The 17,408-nt window shown below is 41.2% G+C and overlaps 2 protein-coding genes across 2 annotated transcripts; both read right to left on the minus strand.

Moving 5' to 3' along the window:
• Positions 1–3,149: 3,149 nt before the first annotated feature.
• LOC136633624 (formyl peptide receptor-related sequence 4-like) lies at positions 3,150–7,728 on the minus strand. The gene is made up of 2 exons (XM_066609383.1): positions 7,643–7,728; positions 3,150–4,152 (listed from the first exon to the last, which is right to left on the minus strand). The coding sequence occupies exons 1-2, from the start codon at positions 7,726–7,728 to the stop codon at positions 3,150–3,152; spliced, it is 1,089 nt and encodes a 362-aa protein (XP_066465480.1).
• Positions 7,729–13,248: 5,520 nt separating this feature from the next.
• Positions 13,249–14,670, minus strand: LOC136633625 (formyl peptide receptor-related sequence 4-like). The gene is made up of 2 exons (XM_066609384.1): positions 14,612–14,670; positions 13,249–14,251 (listed from the first exon to the last, which is right to left on the minus strand). The coding sequence occupies exons 1-2, from the start codon at positions 14,668–14,670 to the stop codon at positions 13,249–13,251; spliced, it is 1,062 nt and encodes a 353-aa protein (XP_066465481.1).
• Between the last annotated feature and the right edge of the window lie 2,738 nt (positions 14,671–17,408).

Raw genomic sequence — 17,408 nt, forward strand, 5'->3', positions numbered from 1 at the left:
TAAGGAAAGCAGAAGACAAGTAGATCTGCATCATGGTATCAAAATAATAATACAGGCAGGATGGAAATTATTTGCATAGACATCTTATAAAAAGAAAACATAACTTAAGAGGGGAACAGGTATTGTACCATTTAGCAAATAAACAAAAATTTGGCCTCATAAGTTCAATGTAATTTAAAATTTAACCAGCAACAACAACAAGGAACACAAACAGACAAAGTCAGGTGAACACTAGAGTTGAGCGAATGTACACTGCCAAGCTTAATGCTCGTTCGAGTATTAGCGTACTCGATGGTGCTCATTACTCGAAGGAGCATCAAGTCGTGTTTGACCCCGCCCCTGTTTTTGGCTCCTCCCTGCTGTGACATGCTTGTTTTGCCCCTGCCCCTTCCCCCGCAATGCAGTGCGCGTCATTGGCAAATTTTTTGTCTGGTAGGGGAGAGAGAGAGAGAACACGAACCAAGGGAAAAAAAAATCTCGGGACCCGGCATCCCACATACAAAAATGCTCGAATCTCCCATTGTAGTCAATGGGGTTCGTTACTCGAGTAGAGCTCTCGAATTTTAGGAAAAGCTTGACTCGAATAACGCGGTCCTGAGCATTTGGGTGCTTGCTCATCTCTAGTGATCACATACCAGTCGCACAACAACAGCAGAACCATGAGAAGAATAAAGGGAGACTGAGAAAGAGAGACTTATATAAGTCATTAGCCATGTCCCCACTGTCCTTATATCTATCCAATAGCCCCAAGTGTGATAGAATGCATCAATCTTGTAATTATCAGCCATTATACTCTTCATGCATTGCAAGTAATTGACTTCTGATATCCATTCAGGGACAGATAGAACAGTGGGGGATTTCCAATATCTCAGAATGACTGTCCTTACTGCTGAAAGAAAATGTCACAGAAGCCTTTTCTTAATGCTAGAAAACAAGCTTGGAATGCTTCTTAAGGGCTCCCACTCACCTGCGTTTTTTTAACACTGCGATAACGCAGCGTTTTTTAAAAGTGAATGTTAATGGGACTTTCTAATGTTAAAAATGCATCGCACAAAAATCTCAAAGCACAAACTTACATAATTACAAAATACATAAAAAAGTCCATGTCACACCTGCCCTGGGATAGGGGAAAGGACACAAGAATCACAGATTCATTGCCTGCTGCTTTCTGCTCCCCCCTCCTACTTTGCTCTGTATGCACTGGAAAGAGACAGCTCTATATTCAGTATTCCCAACCCCATTCCAAATGGCTGCAGTCTCGGTTCCATTGGTAATTTTGACAGAATTAGGCCTTAGTCACACGGGCGTTTTTTTGCGCGATTTGCGCATCGCATGACGGATGCGCATGCGCAAATCGCGTGACCGTCGCCGAAAAATCGGCCCACAAATCGCCCGAAAATCTGCTGCTAGCCGCGTTTCATTAGAAACGGGCTGGAGCTGTCCAGCGCATTGCATTCAATGGAGCCGGCAATACAGCCGGCTCCATTGAAAGCAATGCGCTGCGGGCGAGTGTGGGATGAATTGTCGGGAAGGGCTTAAATATATAAGCCCTTCCCTGCAATTCATCCAGAAAAGTGTTAAAATAAAAAAATATATATATACTCACCTGCTCCCGGCAGCCGGAGATCCACACGGCCGGCCTGCAGTGGGTGTGAAGGAGGTGTGACTCAGACTTGCCCCTGATTGGCTCAGCGCTGAGCCAATCAGAGGCAAGTCTCAGTCACACCCATTCATGAATTCATGAATGGGTGTGACTGAGACTTGCCTCTGATTGGCTCTGGCTGAGCCAATCAGGGGCAAGTCTGAGTCACACCCCCTTCACACCCACTGCTGGCCGGCCGCGGAGATCTCCGGCTGCCGGGAGCAGGTGAGTATGTATATTTTTTTTTATTTTATCACTTTTCTGGATGAATTGCAGGGAAGGGCTTATATATTTAAGCCCTTCCCGACAATTCATCCAGCGCTGTCCGGCAGCCCATTGCTTTCAATGGAGCCGGCTGTATTGCCGGCTCCATTGAATTCAATGGGTAAACATCGTTCTTCTCTGCCACAGCTGTTACAGCTGTGGCAGAGAAGAATGATTTCTCTTCTATATGTTCTCAATGGGGTCGGCTGCCGCCGGCCCCATTGAGCGCATATAGAGAAGAGAACAGGAATCGCAGATCGCAGATAAGTGCGATCTGCGATTTCTGTTTTATAATTTATCAGTCGAGCGCATAAAAAGGGCTCATGTGTCCGATACCATTGCAAAGCAATGGTTTTAAAAAATCGCCGGACGCATGCGCAAATCGGGCAAAAAAACGCCCATCTGACTAAGGCCTTATAGTGTTATTTTAAAGACAAGAATCTCAACATGTCGGCAGCACTGATAGAACCAGAGCTACAGCTGTTTTAAGTAGAACAAGCTCTGTTTTTCCAAAACTATAATGTTCAATTTCTACAGAATAAACATAACTTGTCCTAAACTGTAGGGAGAGTTAAAGTCCAATTGTAGTCAACCGTTTTAGGCCGTTAAAATCATTGTATTGAGATGATAAAAGACAATAGCCTCATAAACTATAGGCCCATTTACACAGGGCGGGTTTTGGGCAAACGATGGCTGACACTCGTTCCTGTGTCTCCGTGCTCCTGTGCTCCTGCATGGGAGCTAGCAGAGCTGGCTAGGTCACAGAGTGGCCAGCAGGGGGGCAGGGCAGTGCAGGAGGTTTCTCTTCTCTCGCTCCCCCTCCTCCCTCCATTGAGATAACTACTGAACAGCCACTGTTTAAACTGCATGATGAGCGATGAGCTTCATCGTCTAATTGTTTATGCAGCAAAAAAGCTGAGCGATGAAGCTCATCACTCATCATGCAGTTTAAACAACGGCCGTTCAGTAGCGAACTGCTGCTGTGTTATCTAAATGGAGGGGGGCGGGGGAGCAAGAGGAGAGAAATCTCCTGCACTGCCCCGCCTCCCTGCTGGCTGCTTCATGTGCGAGCCAGCTCTGCTAGCTTCCATGCAGGAGCTCGGGAGCGCGGAGACACAGGGCCGAGTATCGGGCATCATTTGCACAACACTCGTCCTGTGTAAATTGGCATTTACTCTCTTGCCAGAGGAAAACACATTATGACTTCAACTGAGATATAATTTGCTAAGGATTTTTTACCTAATTACAAAAAACAATCAGAAGTTCCTCCAACAACAATCAGTGAAGAACCATGTGTTACAGTATTCGATGTGGTAGGTGGACTGACATCATAATCAATGTCTGTCCTTTCATTAAAAACTTTCTCCAGCATGGTTGGTATGGACTTCAAAAAATTTTTCAAAATTTTTTTCTGAAAATCTTGGGAAAATAAAATGTAAAGAATGGGGTTGACACAACTACTGAAGTAAGCCAGGCAGACAGATATTTCTGTAATTATCATATCTATTTGCCAGTATTCAGAACTGACTTTTACTAAAGGCCATGTGTTATATGGAAACCAGCATATAAAGAAACTCACAATGACAGTGGTGATGACTTTAAAAGGCCGTCGAGACTTCTTGTTTTTTTTCATTTTTCTCAACTTGAAAAAAAGTAATATATATGATAGGAGAATAATAGCAAATGGGAAAGCAAACATGCAGATATTTTTGGTGATAAACATCGCATTTCTCTTCCCAATTGTGTGAATTTCTTGAAAGCTATCATATTTTGGAATGCACTCAGTGACATCATCAAAAGCATGATTAAATACCATATAAGGGACACTTAGAAGAAGACTTAACATCCAAGTAAGTAAAGCAATAATGGTGGCCAACCAACGAGTTCTGTGATGTCTGGTCCATATTGGGCAAAAAATTGAGACACATCGATCAATGCTGATGACTGTCATAAAATACACACTACATAACATATTTATGAATAAAATAGTAATACCAGCTTTACATAAGAAATGATCATAAAGTATGTGCCAATACAAAGCCCACTCTGAAATACGCAAAGGAAGAGATATGCATGTAATGAAATCAGCGATGGCAAGGTTGAGGAACCATATAGCATTGACAGTCTTCATCCTGAAGCCAGCGATCCAGATGACCAAACCATTTCCGATAACCCCCAAAACTAAAGTGACGCTGTACCATACAATGCACAATCTTTGTATGTGATTTTGTACGATGAAGAAACTCCTGCAAAATAGGTTATATAAATATAATAGAATTAAAAGTAATAAGTATAATATTACCAAACAGCTAATATATTATTACTTCTGAAAATATACTGTAGTCATGTCTCTGTAGGTGCTTGTAATGAAAAAGGTTTGGTACCGTGTTAGCCAGTAGAGAAAAATGTGATGGTTCTCAGCAAGATTAACCAAGTAATCTTGTAGATATGATACCTTTTGATGGCTAACAAAAATACATGATGTTACAGCAACCTTTCGAACCTCTCAGGATTTGGATATAGCATTCGGAAATCTGAGAAATATTTCCCATTTTGATTACTTCAAGAAGATTTATTTTAATTATGCTACATAATAAGAATATTACCCAGAATCATCTGTCTCATATTCTTGACTGTGATTCAGCGTTATATTGGCTTTTTCCATATTGTCCGGGTCAATAACTATACTTTATATATAGGAAACCTAAAATGAATTCAAAAAGTTTAATGTTAGCTATACAGGTCATGCTGGGAGTCATATGCTTTATGAGTTTTAGAGATTTTTTATTGTAATGACATAACACACATTAGCAGAGGAGTTTCAGTGCAGGTGTTCCACTTAACATTTTTAGAAGAGTCTCTCTTATTTGAAATAGCATATATAAGGAATCTTGATTTGAAATTGATGGATCTGTAGTATAAACATTATCCTCTTCACATGTAAAAATAGCTAAGGTGGCTGTCTGGTGCAAAACCCCTATTTGCAAATACCCTATTAGGAAATTCTTGAGTTGATAGAGAGAGAGGGAAAACCTCAATTCAGGACCTCATCTATTAGCAAAAGTAGATAACGTTTATGGAAAGCATTTCCCCCCTCACTCTCTAGAGGACCTGTCACATCAGTGCATTAGATGGCAGCTCATTGATTTCAGAAGGCACTGTGTATTACCTCATTTCTCCTGTGGTGGCGCTGCAGGGGAAATGAACACTGTTTGCTGAGTCCCAAAAATAGGATACCTTGTTACCAAAGTGGACAAATCAATGAACTTTAAAATAAAGCAGTCATAGTGATTTACACTGTTTTATAAGACCGATTTGTGTTTTAGAGGGGTGGTCCTCTCAAAGAAGACCGCCAGTATGCATAGCTCAATATATCATGGAACTGGAAATCTTTGACAGAAAATCTGATTCAGATAAAGAGGTGGTTTTCTCAAAGAGAAGTGTAGAGGTATGAGAAAGGATATCTCTGCAAAACACAATACACAAGAAAATACACAAGATTCCTGACATTTATAACCCAGCAACACATTTTGGACCATGTCCAATAATAATAATAGTGTTACTCTGCCTCCGTCTGAATCAACTTGGGATTGTTAAAGCAACCCTCTGGTTTTGGGATAAAATTCTGTCCTGACTCAGGAGAGGGAGGGGGTTATATTACCTGAGGCTGTTCTACCCTGTCGTTCCTTCAATCTGCTAGTATCAAGCCTGTATCTGATAAGTATGTTTAACATGCACGAGAATTCTAGTGGTGAAAAGTCTCAATTTTGGTGCAAGTGCCAAAATTGTGACTTCTCTGACATTTACACTGTGCCTAGCCACGTTTTTAGGGTTTGGCATTAGAGGGCCATGGCCGTGTGTCACCTGTCATATTTACTATAATTTATGCCAGAAACTGCAGTAGATTGCAGCAAAACATTGTCTCCAGCTCCTAGCTGTTGTAGGTTTTCATGTGACGCACAGAGCTGCCGCCACATGAAACAAATATATTAAGAGGCTTACAGCTCTTAATACATTTGTTGCCCATAGCCAGATGTAGGCTTCACTTAGACAGGTGTGTGTAACATCGATTTAAGGAAATAAGTCTCATTGTCCATAACTCTAGTGAATTCAGTTCATGGTGCCCAGGATGTGAGCACTGGTATGGCCTCCAATTGGCTGCAGCAGTCACCTGACTTCCTGCAGTGGAGTATATGGATGGGCAGCAGGAGCCAGTTAGTTGTGCCCTGGGGGTATAAAGACAGGTGAGTATATGTTAATTTTTTATTTTAACTCATGCCCAGCCCTCGCGAATTTTAATAGTTAAACTACACAATTCTTTTCAGTAGAAATTCTAACACTGAAGTCCATTTAAATTAGAAGAAGCTTAGTATCTTACCTGATCTATTTGAAGAAATGATCTTGTAGAACCGTATTCGTCTCCTCTACAGCTGGTGTTAAAATGTCACAGAATTACTGAGAATGGTGTATGTAGAATCTTCTGTTTTGCAGTTCTAAGTCTCTCATGGGAACGTATCCTTGAGGCGGTACATCATTATCTGTTTTGGCATGACTTATTAAGTGATTAGATGTTCAGATATTGAAACGGCTGAAACCCTCAAGTCTGTTGAAATAACTACAGGAATTAAAGGGAATGAACACAAATTGAAATAAATACGAACATATAGTGATGTGGTTCTGTCCATATTCAGTCAAAATATCTGATCTGTCAATCAACATTCATTGCTGACAGAGGTGCATGAAAATATCTCGTCCACAGTGCCTGACCATGGTGGTCAATCACTGCATGTGTAGTAGCCCAGAGTTAGGGGCCCCTCCATCACTTTAGAGAGTATGTTATATGTATGTCTTGTGCACTGTCTTGAATGTAGAATGAGTCAGATTTATGTGTATTGGAAGTTTGCAGGCATGAATGGGTTAAAGTCTGGTCATGTCTGAGGTTGTCTGAAAAATGTATCATTTTGTCCTGCCTGTAGTATAAAAGTGTGGTCATGTGATAGTTAGTGTGAAGTGAAGGGAAAAGTCAGTCGGTAGAGTTTGTGTTGGAGAGAAGAGTGATGTGGTTCTGTTCATAGTCAGTTAAGCTATCTGATCTATCAATCAACACTCACTACTTACAGAGGTGCATGAAGATATCTCATCCGCAGTGCCTGACCATGGTGGTCAATTACTGCAGGCCATGTTGATATCACTATGGATAGTACAAATATTATGGAACAGCACTCGATACTATGGATAATATATATATGAAATGTTATTAATTTCTTAAGGACGCGGCTTAGTTTGCTAATTAATGAGGCAGTGATTTTTAGGACTTTTTCATCTCCACTTTTTAAAAGCCATAACTTTCTTATTCCCTTGCCATATAAGGGCTTGTTTGTTGTTTGGCAAACTGTAGTTTCTTTGATATCATAATAAGAATAATCACATACTGGTGCAGTGGCAAGGTCAGGCTTTTATAATGAGCCCAACCAGGAGCAGAGGCGAGGTCAGGACCAGGGGGCAGGAACTAGATAACCGGAATCAGGGAACAATGGAAAGAGTCATGCAGTGGAACTGTCCACAGGCTGGATGGCTCAGTAGTGCCATGAGGTCCCCCTTTCAATTCCTGACAGGAACTCATGAAAGACCAGTGTTTCCAAGATTCAGTGGACAACTTTGAGGCATGTGTGTGGTGGTTGTTTTGTATGGTTGTAAAGCATTTCCTTGGGAACTATAACTGTGGCCGAAAAATACGGTGAACTTCTGGAGAATATGTTCACTTCTGTTTCTGAACACTTGGGTGTAACACGAGCATCAAATTGCATGTTCTGCAGGGTCATTTTGGATCAAATTACATATTGCCTTGGTGATGTAAGTGATGAACAGGGTGAATGATTACACCAGGAAATGAGGACCATAGAAGAACAGTATTGCTGAAAAACCTAGAGCGAATGTCCAGAAACATCTAATTGCAGGAAATCATAGAAATGTAGTTTCAGCGATGTGTTTCAATGAAGAAACATTTTTGCTTTGTTTGTGTTCTAGGATTTATCTTACCTTCAACTTGTGGTTTGCAGTCATAACAGATACCATACAATATGTGTATATATATGTGTGTGTATATATATATATATATATATATATATATATATATATATATACAGAGAGAGAGAGATTGGTACAGCTTCCTTCTTAGAGAATAGCTAGCATATAAATGGTTAACTTGTCCTTGGTATGCACTGGTATGTATTAGATGCTGGCACATACTCCCACATATCCATCTTTGGCTTTGAAATGTCCTGAGATAGCGGGGTCTGACCCCCTCCATTCAGGGAGGAGCTTTTAGAACAATGAACACAGAATAAGCCTATTCTTCCTCTTGAGTTTCATTTCCTAGGAATCACCTGTTTAGTAGTAACACACACCTTAAGGCGTTAACATATGTTAAACCATTAGCACCTAGAGCTAATCATGAGTTCTTGTGATTACAGGGGAGCATGTATTTCTGATCCTGCGTAATCTAGAGTATATTTGTATGTGTTGATGTTAATAAAGACAGAAGAGCTTTATTGTCATATGATACTAGCTGGTGTCATGTGTCAGGGATTTGTGTACACAACTTCTCAAGTGTAATTTGGAGCAGGCAATGAAGCAATGTATGGAGTTCCGTTGAAGCTCCGACAACAACACTTACCCAAATTGTATGGGAGCCAACCAGAGGGAGGGCTATTGTGAACTTATTATTAACTAACAAACTGGACAGAATCACGGGGGTGCAGATTGAGGGACACTTGGAAAATAGTGACCACAATATAATTAATTTCCAGCTGTCATTCAATAGGAAGCCTTATCAGGGAGTGACAAAAAACTAAACTTTAGCAAAGCAAAATTTGATCAGCTCAGAACTACTATCGGCAACATTAATTGGGATAGCGTCCTCAAAAATAATAGTACAAGCGACAAATGGAGGAAGTTTAAAAACATCCTAATTACCTCATGGGAGCAGTTCATACCTTTTAAAAATAAAAGAACTACAAATAAAAAAAAACCAACGCGGCTCAATAAGACTGCAAGGGGGGGCAATAAGTAAAAAAAAGGAAGCATTTAAATTATTAAAACAAGAAGGAAGTGAAGAAGCGCTAAAATATACATGAAAAAAACATATAAGGAAAGGATAAAAAAGCAAAAGAGGAGGCAGAGGGACTTATTGCCAAAAAGAGCGAAAATAACCCTAAGCTATTTTTCAGTTATATAAGCGATAAAAAGGATTTGCACTGAGAGCACTGCCCCTTTAACAAATAATTAAGGAGAAATGATAGAAGATGATGGTGGAAGGGGAATCTATTAAATATTTTTTTTTCTCTGGTGTATTCACGAAGAAAAAAGAATTGTCACATGGGATGCAAGGGCACAAAACGACACCCCCACTCCCCCTCAAAATATCACCTGCATAACTCAGGTGGAAGTTCATAACCGGTTAAAAAAGAAATAAAATTGACAAATCGCTGGGCTCTGAAGGAGTACACCCAAGGGTTCTAAAGGAACTATAACTCCTATCCCGCTGCTGGGCAATTCTTCACCAGCGGGGAGCAGTATGGGACTCTTTCCACCTCTCTCTCCAAGGGATTTCCCTATAGCGGGTAAAGAGTGGGGGTGGGGTTACAGGGCTTTCCCGAGAGCGTGGAAAAAGAGGGTGGGGCTATAAGGATCCGCTATCTAGCAATGCCCTTCTAGCCCTGCCCCTTCTATATTTGCCATGGGGAATCTCTGTGAGAAGTCGTATAGACCCACCAACTCTCTCTGTGGTATGGGGATATCCCTCAGGTGTCCCCAGAGCAGGGAGAGAGAGAACAGCACTTTGGAATAATACCCCATAGCAGGGAGAGAGAGTGGAGCTATGGGGGATTAACCCATAGCCCCACTCTGTCTCACTCTTCTATGGGTTAATTTCCCATAGCTCCGCGCTCTCTCTCTCTGTTATGGGGAAATCCCAAAGCCCTGTGGGGCTTCTTCTCTCTCTCTCATCCTGGTGTGGCAGCACTTTTTAAAGCGCCGGTGCTCCAGTGAATGGACGATTTTCATGCACATGAAGCTCTGGTCTTCTGCGCATTAAACATTGCCCGTTCAAGTGATTGTTACTCATGTGAGCGGCATTTTTTTTGCTCGCCTATTTATGCGCAAAAAACCCGCTCGTCTGACCGACGTTAGTAAGGAAAGCAGAAGACAAGTAAATCTGCATCATGGTATCAAAATAATAATACAGGCAGGATGGAAATTATTTGCATAGACATCTTATAAAAAGAAAACATAACTTAAGAGGGGAACAGGTATTGTACCATTTAGCAAATAAACAAAAATTTGGCCTCATAAGTTCAATGTAATTTAAAATTTAACCAGCAACAACAACAAGGAACACAAACAGACAAAGTCAGGTGAACACTAGAGTTGAGCGAATGTACACTGCCAAGCTTAATGCTCGTTCGAGTATTAGCGTACTCGATGGTGCTCATTACTCGAACGAGCATCAAGTCGTGTTTGACCCCGCCCCTGTTTTTGGCTCCTCCCTGCTGTGACATGCTTGTTTTGCCCCTGCCCCTTCCCCCGCAATGCAGTGCGCGTCATTGGCAAATTTTTTGTCTGGTAGGGGAGAGAGAGAGAGAGAGAACACGAACCAAGGGAAAAAAAATCTCGGGACCCGGCATCCCACATACAAAAATGCTCGAATCTCCCATTGTAGTCAATGGGGTTCGTTACTCGAGTAGAGCTCTCGAATTTTAGGAAAAGCTTGACTCGAATAACGCGGTCCCGAGCATTTGGGTGCTTGCTCATCTCTAGTGATCACATACCAGTCGCACAACAACAGCAGAACCATGAGAAGAATAAAGGGAGACTGAGAAAGAGAGACTTATATAAGTCATTAGCCATGTCCCCACTGTCCTTATATCTATCCAATAGCCCCAAGTGTGATAGAATGCATCAATCTTGTAATTATCAGCCATTATACTCTTCATGCATTGCAAGTAATTGACTTCTGATATCCATTCAGGGACAGATAGAACAGTGGGGGATTTCCAATATCTCAGAATGACTGTCCTTACTGCTGAAAGAAAATGTCACAGAAGCCTTTTCTTAATGCTAGAAAACAAGCTTGGAATGCTTCTTAAGGGCTCCCACTCACCTGCGTTTTTTTAACACTGCGATAACGCAGCGTTTTTTAAAAGTGAATGTTAATGGGACTTTCTAATGTTAAAAATGCATCGCACAAAAATCTCAAAGCACAAACTTACATAATTACAAAATACATAAAAAAGTCCATGTCACACCTGCCCTGGGATATGGGAAAGGACACAAGAATCACAGATTCATTGCCTGCTGCTTTCTGCTCCCCCCTCCTACTTTGCTCTGTATGCACTGGAAAGAGACAGCTCTATATTCAGTATTCCCAACCCCATTCCAAATGGCTGCAGTCTCGGTTCCATTGGTAATTTTGACAGAATTAGGCCTTAGTCACACGGGCGTTTTTTCGCGCGATTTGCGCATCGCATGACGGATGCGCATGCGCAAATCGCGTGACCGTCGCCGAAAAATCGGCCCACAAATCGCCCGAAAATCTGCTGCTAGCCACGTTTCATTAGAAACGGGCTGGAGCTGTCCAGCGCATTGCATTCAATGGAGCCGGCAATACAGCCGGCTCCATTGAAAGCAATGCGCGGCGGGCGAGTGTGGGATGAATTGTCGGGAAGGGCTTAAATATATAAGCCCTTCCCTGCAATTCATCCAGAAAAGTGTTAAAATAAAAAAATATATATATACTCACCTGCTCCCGGCAGCCAGAGATCCACACGGCCGGCCTGCAGTGGGTGTGAAGGAGGTGTGACTCAGACTTGCCCCTGATTGGCTCAGCGCTGAGCCAATCAGAGGCAAGTCTCAGTCACACCCATTCATGAATTCATGAATGGGTGTGACTGAGACTTGCCTCTGATTGGCTCTGGCTGAGCCAATCAGGGGCAAGTCTGAGTCACACCCCCTTCACACCCACTGCTGGCCGGCCGCGCGGATCTCCGGCTGCCGGGAGCAGGTGAGTGTGTATATATTTTTTTATTTTAACACTTTTCTGGATGAATTGCAGGGAAGGGCTTATATATTTAAGCCCTTCCCGACAATTCATCCAGCGCTGTCCGGCAGCCCATTGCTTTCAATGGAGCCGGCTGTATTGCCGGCTCCATTGAATTCAATGGGCAAACATCGTTCTTCTCTGCCACAGCTGTTACAGCTGTGGCAGAGAAGAATGATTTCTCTTCTATATGTTCTCAATGGGGTCGGCTGCCGCCGGCCCCATTGAGCGCATATAGAGAAGAGAACAGGAATCGCAGATCGCAGATAAGTGCGATCTGCGATTTCTGTTTTATAATTTATCAGACGAGCGCATAAAAAGGGCTCATGTGTCCGATACCATTGCAAAGCAATGGTTTTAAAAAATCGCCGGACGCATGCGCAAATCGGGCGAAAAAACGCCCGTCTGACTAAGGCCTTATAGTGTTATTTTAAAGACAAGAATCTCAACATGTCGGCAGCACTGATAGAACCAGAGCTACAGCTGTTTTAAGTAGAACAAGCTCTGTTTTTCCAAAACTATAATGTTCAATTTCTACAGAATAAACATAACTTGTCCTAAACTGTAGGGAGAGTTAAAGTCCAATTGTAGTCAACCGGTTTAGGCCGTTAAAATCATTGTATTGAGATGATAAAAGACAATAGCCTCATAAACTATAGGCCCATTTACACAGGGCGGGTTTTGGGCAAACGATGGCTGACACTCGTTCCTGTGTCTCCGTGCTCCTGTGCTCCTGCATGGGAGCTAGCAGAGCTGGCTAGGTCATAGAGTGGCCAGCAGGGGGGCAGGGCAGTGCAGGAGGTTTCTCTTCTCTCGCTCCCCCTCCTCCCTCCATTGAGATAACTACTGAACAGCCACTGTTTAAACTGCATGATGAGCGATGAGCTTCATCGTCTAATTGTTTATGCAGCAAAAAAGCTGAGCGATGAAGCTCATCACTCATCATGCAGTTTAAACAACGGCCGTTCAGTAGCGAACTGCTGCTGTGTTATCTAAATGGAGGGGGGCGGGGGAGCAAGAGGAGAGAAATCTCCTGCACTGTCCCGCCCCCCTGCTGGCTGCTTCATGTGCGAGCCAGCTCTGCTAGCTTCCATGCAGGAGCTCGGGAGCGCGGAGACACAGGGCCGAGTATCGGGCATCATTTGCACAACACTCGTCCTGTGTAAATTGGCATTTACTCTCTTGCCAGAGGAAAACACATTATAACTTCAACTGAGATATAATTTGCTAAGGATTTTTTACCTAATTACAAAAAACAATCAGAAGTTCCTCCAACAACAATCAGTGAAGAACCATGTGTTACAGTATTCGATGTGGTAGCTGGACTGACATCATAATCAATGTCTGTCCTTTCATTAAAAACTTTCTCCAGCATGGTTGGTATGGACTTCAAAAAATTTTTCAAAATTTTTTTCTGAAAATCTTGGGAAAATAAAATGTAAAGAATGGGGTTGACACAACTACTGAAGTAAGCCAGGCAGACAGATATTTCTGTAATTATCATATCTATTTGCCAGTATTCAGAACTGACTTTTACTAAAGGCCATGTGTTATATGGAAACCGGCATATAAAGAAACTCACAATGACAGTGGTGATGACTTTAAAAGGCCGTCGAGACTTCTTGTTTTTTTTCATTTTTCTCAACTTGAAAAAAGGTAATATATATGATAGGAGAATAATAGCAAATGGGAAAGCAAACATGCAGATATTTTTGGTGATAAACATCGCATTTCTCTTCCCAATTGTGTGAATTTCTTGAAAGCTATCATATTTTGGAATGCACTCAGTGACATCATCAAAAGCGTGATTAAATACCATATAAGGGACACTTAGAAGAAGACTTAACATCCAAGTAAGTAAAGCAATAATGGTGGCCAACCAAAGAGTTCTGTGATGTCTGGTCCATATTGGGCAAAAAATTGAGACACATCGATCAATGCTGATGACTGTCATAAAATACACACTACATAACATATTTATGAATAAAATAGTAATACCAGCTTTACATAAGAAATGATCATAAAGTAAGTGCCAATACAAAGCCCACTCTGAAATACGCAAAGGAAGAGATATGCATGTAATGAAATCAGCGATGGCAAGGTTGAGGAACCATATAGCATTGACAGTCTTCATCCTGAAGCCAGCGATCCAGATGACCAAACCATTTCCGATAACCCCCAAAACTAAAGTGACGCTGTACCATACAATGCACAATCTTTGTATGTGATTTTGTACGATGAAGAAACTCCTGCAAAATAGGTTATATAAATATAATAGAATTAAAAGTAATAAGTATAATATTACCAAACAGCTAATATATTATTACTTCTGAAAATATACTGTAGTCATGTCTCTGTAGTTGCTTGTAATGAAAAAGGTTTGGTATCGTGTTAGCCAGTAGAGAAAAATGTGATGGTTCTCAGCAAGATTAACCAAGTAATCTTGTAGATATGATACCTTTTGATGGCTAACAAAAATACATGATGTTACAGCGAGCTTTCGGACCACTCAGGATTTGGATATAGCATTCGGAAATCTGAGAAATATTTCCCATTTTGATTACTTCAAGAAGATTTATTTTAATTATGCTACATAATAAGAATATTACCCAGAATCATCTGTCTCATAGTCTTGACTGTGATTCAGCGTTATACTGGCATTTTCCATATTGTCCGGGTCAATAACTATACTTTATATATAGGAAACCTAAAAAGAATTCAAAAAGTTTAATGTTAGCTATACAGGCCATGCTGGGAGTCATATGCTTTATGAGTTTTAGAGATTTTTTATTGTAATGACATAACACACATTAGCAGAGGAGTTCCAGTGCAGGTGCTCCACTTAACATTTTTAGAAGAGTCTCTCTTATTTGAAATAGCATATATAAGGAATCTTGATTTGAAATTGATGGATCTGTAGTATAAACATTATCCTCTTCACATGTAAAAATAGCTAAGGTGGCTGTCTGGTGCAAAACCCCTATTTGCAAATACCCTATTAGGAAATTCTTGAGTTGATAGAGAGAGAGGGAAAACCTCAATTCAGGACCTCATCTATTAGCAAAAGTAGATAACGTTTATGGAAAGCATTTCCCCCCTCACTCTCTAGAGGACCTGTCACATCAGTGCATTAGATGGCAGCTCATTGATTTCAGAAGGCACTGTGTATTACCTCATTTCTCCTGTGGTGGTGCTGCAGGGGAAATGAACACTGTTTGCTGAGTCCCAAAAATAGGATACCTTGTTACCAAAGTGGACAAATCAATGAACTTTAAAATGAAGCAGTCATAGTGATATACACTGTTTTATAAGACCGATTTGTGTTTTAGAGGGGTGGTCCTCTCAAAGAAGACGGCCAGTATGCATAGCTCAATATATCATGGAACTGGAAATCTTTGACAGAAAATCTGATTCAGATAAAGAGGTGGTTTTCTCAAAGAGAAGTGTAGAGGTATGAGAAAGGATATCTCTGCAAAACACAATACACAAGAAAATACACAAGATTCCTGACATTTATAACCCAGCAACACATTTTGGACCATGTCCAATAATAATAGTGTTACTCTGCCTCCGTCTGAATCAACTTGTGATTGTTAGAGCGACCCTCTGGTTTTGGGATAAAATTCTGTCCTGACTCAGGAGAGGGAGGGGGTTATATTACCTGAGGCTGTTCTACCCTGTCGTTCCTTCAATCTGCTAGTATCAAGCCTGCATCTGATAAGTATGTTTAACATGCACGAGAATTCTAGTGGTGAAAAGTCTCAATTTTGGTGCAAGTGCCAAAATTGTGACTTCTCTGACATTTACACTGTGCCTAGCCACGTTTTTAGGGTTTGGCATTAGAGGGCCATGGCCGTGTGTCACCTGTCATATTTACTATAATTTATGCCAGAAACTGCAGTAGATTGCAGCAAAACATTGTCTCCAGCTCCTAGCTGTTGTAGGTTTTCATGTGACGCACAGAGCTGCCGCCACATGAAACAAATATATTAAGAGGCTTACAGCTCTTAATACATTTGTTGCCCATAGCCAGATGTAGGCTTCACTTAGACAGGTGTGTGTAACATCGATTTAAGGAAATAAGTCTCATTGTCCATAACTCTAGTGAATTCAGTTCATGGTGCCCAGGATGTGAGCACTGGTATGGCCTCCAATTGGCTGCAGCAGTCACCTGACTTCCTGCAGTGGAGTATATGGATGGGCAGCAGGAGCCAGTTAGTTGTGCCCTGGGGGTATAAAGACAGGTGAGTATATGTTAATTTTTTATTTTAACTCATGCCCAGCCCTCGCGAATTTTAATAGTTAAACTACACAATTCTTTTCAGTAGAAATTCTAACACTGAAGTCCATTTAAATTAGAAGAAGCTTAGTATCTTACCTGATCTATTTGAAGAAATGATCTTGTAGAACCGTATTCGTCTCCTCTACAGCTGGTGTTAAAATGTCACAGAATTACTGAGAATGGTGTATGTAGAATCTTCTGTTTTGCAGTTCTAAGTCTCTCATGGGAACATATCCTTGAGGCGGTACATCATTATCTGCTTTGGCATGACTTATTAAATGATTAGATGTTCAGATATTGAAACGGCTGAAACCCTCAAGTCTGTTGAAATAACTACAGGAATTAAAGGGAACGAACACAAATTGAAATAAATACGAACATGTAGTGATGTGGTTCTGTCCATAGTCAGTCAAAATATCTGATCTGTCAATCAACATTCATTGCTGACAGAGGTGCATGAAAATATCTCGTCCACAGTGCCTGACCATGGTGGTCAATCACTGCATGTGTAGTAGCCCAGAGTTAGGGGCCCCTCCATCACTTTAGAGAGTATGTTATATGTATGTCTTGTGCACTGTCTTGAATGTAGAATGAGTCAGATTTATGTGTATTGGAAGTTTGCAGGCATGAATGGGTTAAAGTCTGGTCATGTCTGAGGTTGTCTGAAAAATGTATCATTTTGTCCTGCCTGTAGTATAAAAGTGTGGTCATGTGATAGTTAGTGTGAAGTGAAGGGAAAAGTCAGTCGGTAGAGTTTGAGTTGGAGAGAAGAGTGATGTGGTTCTGTTCATAGTCAGTTAAGCTATCTGATCTATCAATCAACACTCACTACTTACAGAGGTGCATGAAGATATCTCATCCGCAGTGCCTGACCATGGTGGTCAATTACTGCAGGCCATGTTGATATCACTATGGATAGTACAAATATTATGGAACAGCACTCGATACTATGGATAATATATATATGAAATGTTATTAATTTCTTAAGGACGCGGCTTAGTTTGCTAATTAATGAGGCAGTGATTTTTAGGACTTTTTCATCTCCACTTTTTAAAAGCCATAACTTTCTTATTCCCTTGCCATATAAGGGCTTGTTTGTTGTTTGGGAAACTGTAGTTTCTTTG

This window comes from Eleutherodactylus coqui, chromosome 6 (genome assembly GCF_035609145.1).
Source record: "Eleutherodactylus coqui strain aEleCoq1 chromosome 6, aEleCoq1.hap1, whole genome shotgun sequence".
Taxonomy (NCBI): Eukaryota; Metazoa; Chordata; class Amphibia; order Anura; family Eleutherodactylidae; genus Eleutherodactylus; species Eleutherodactylus coqui.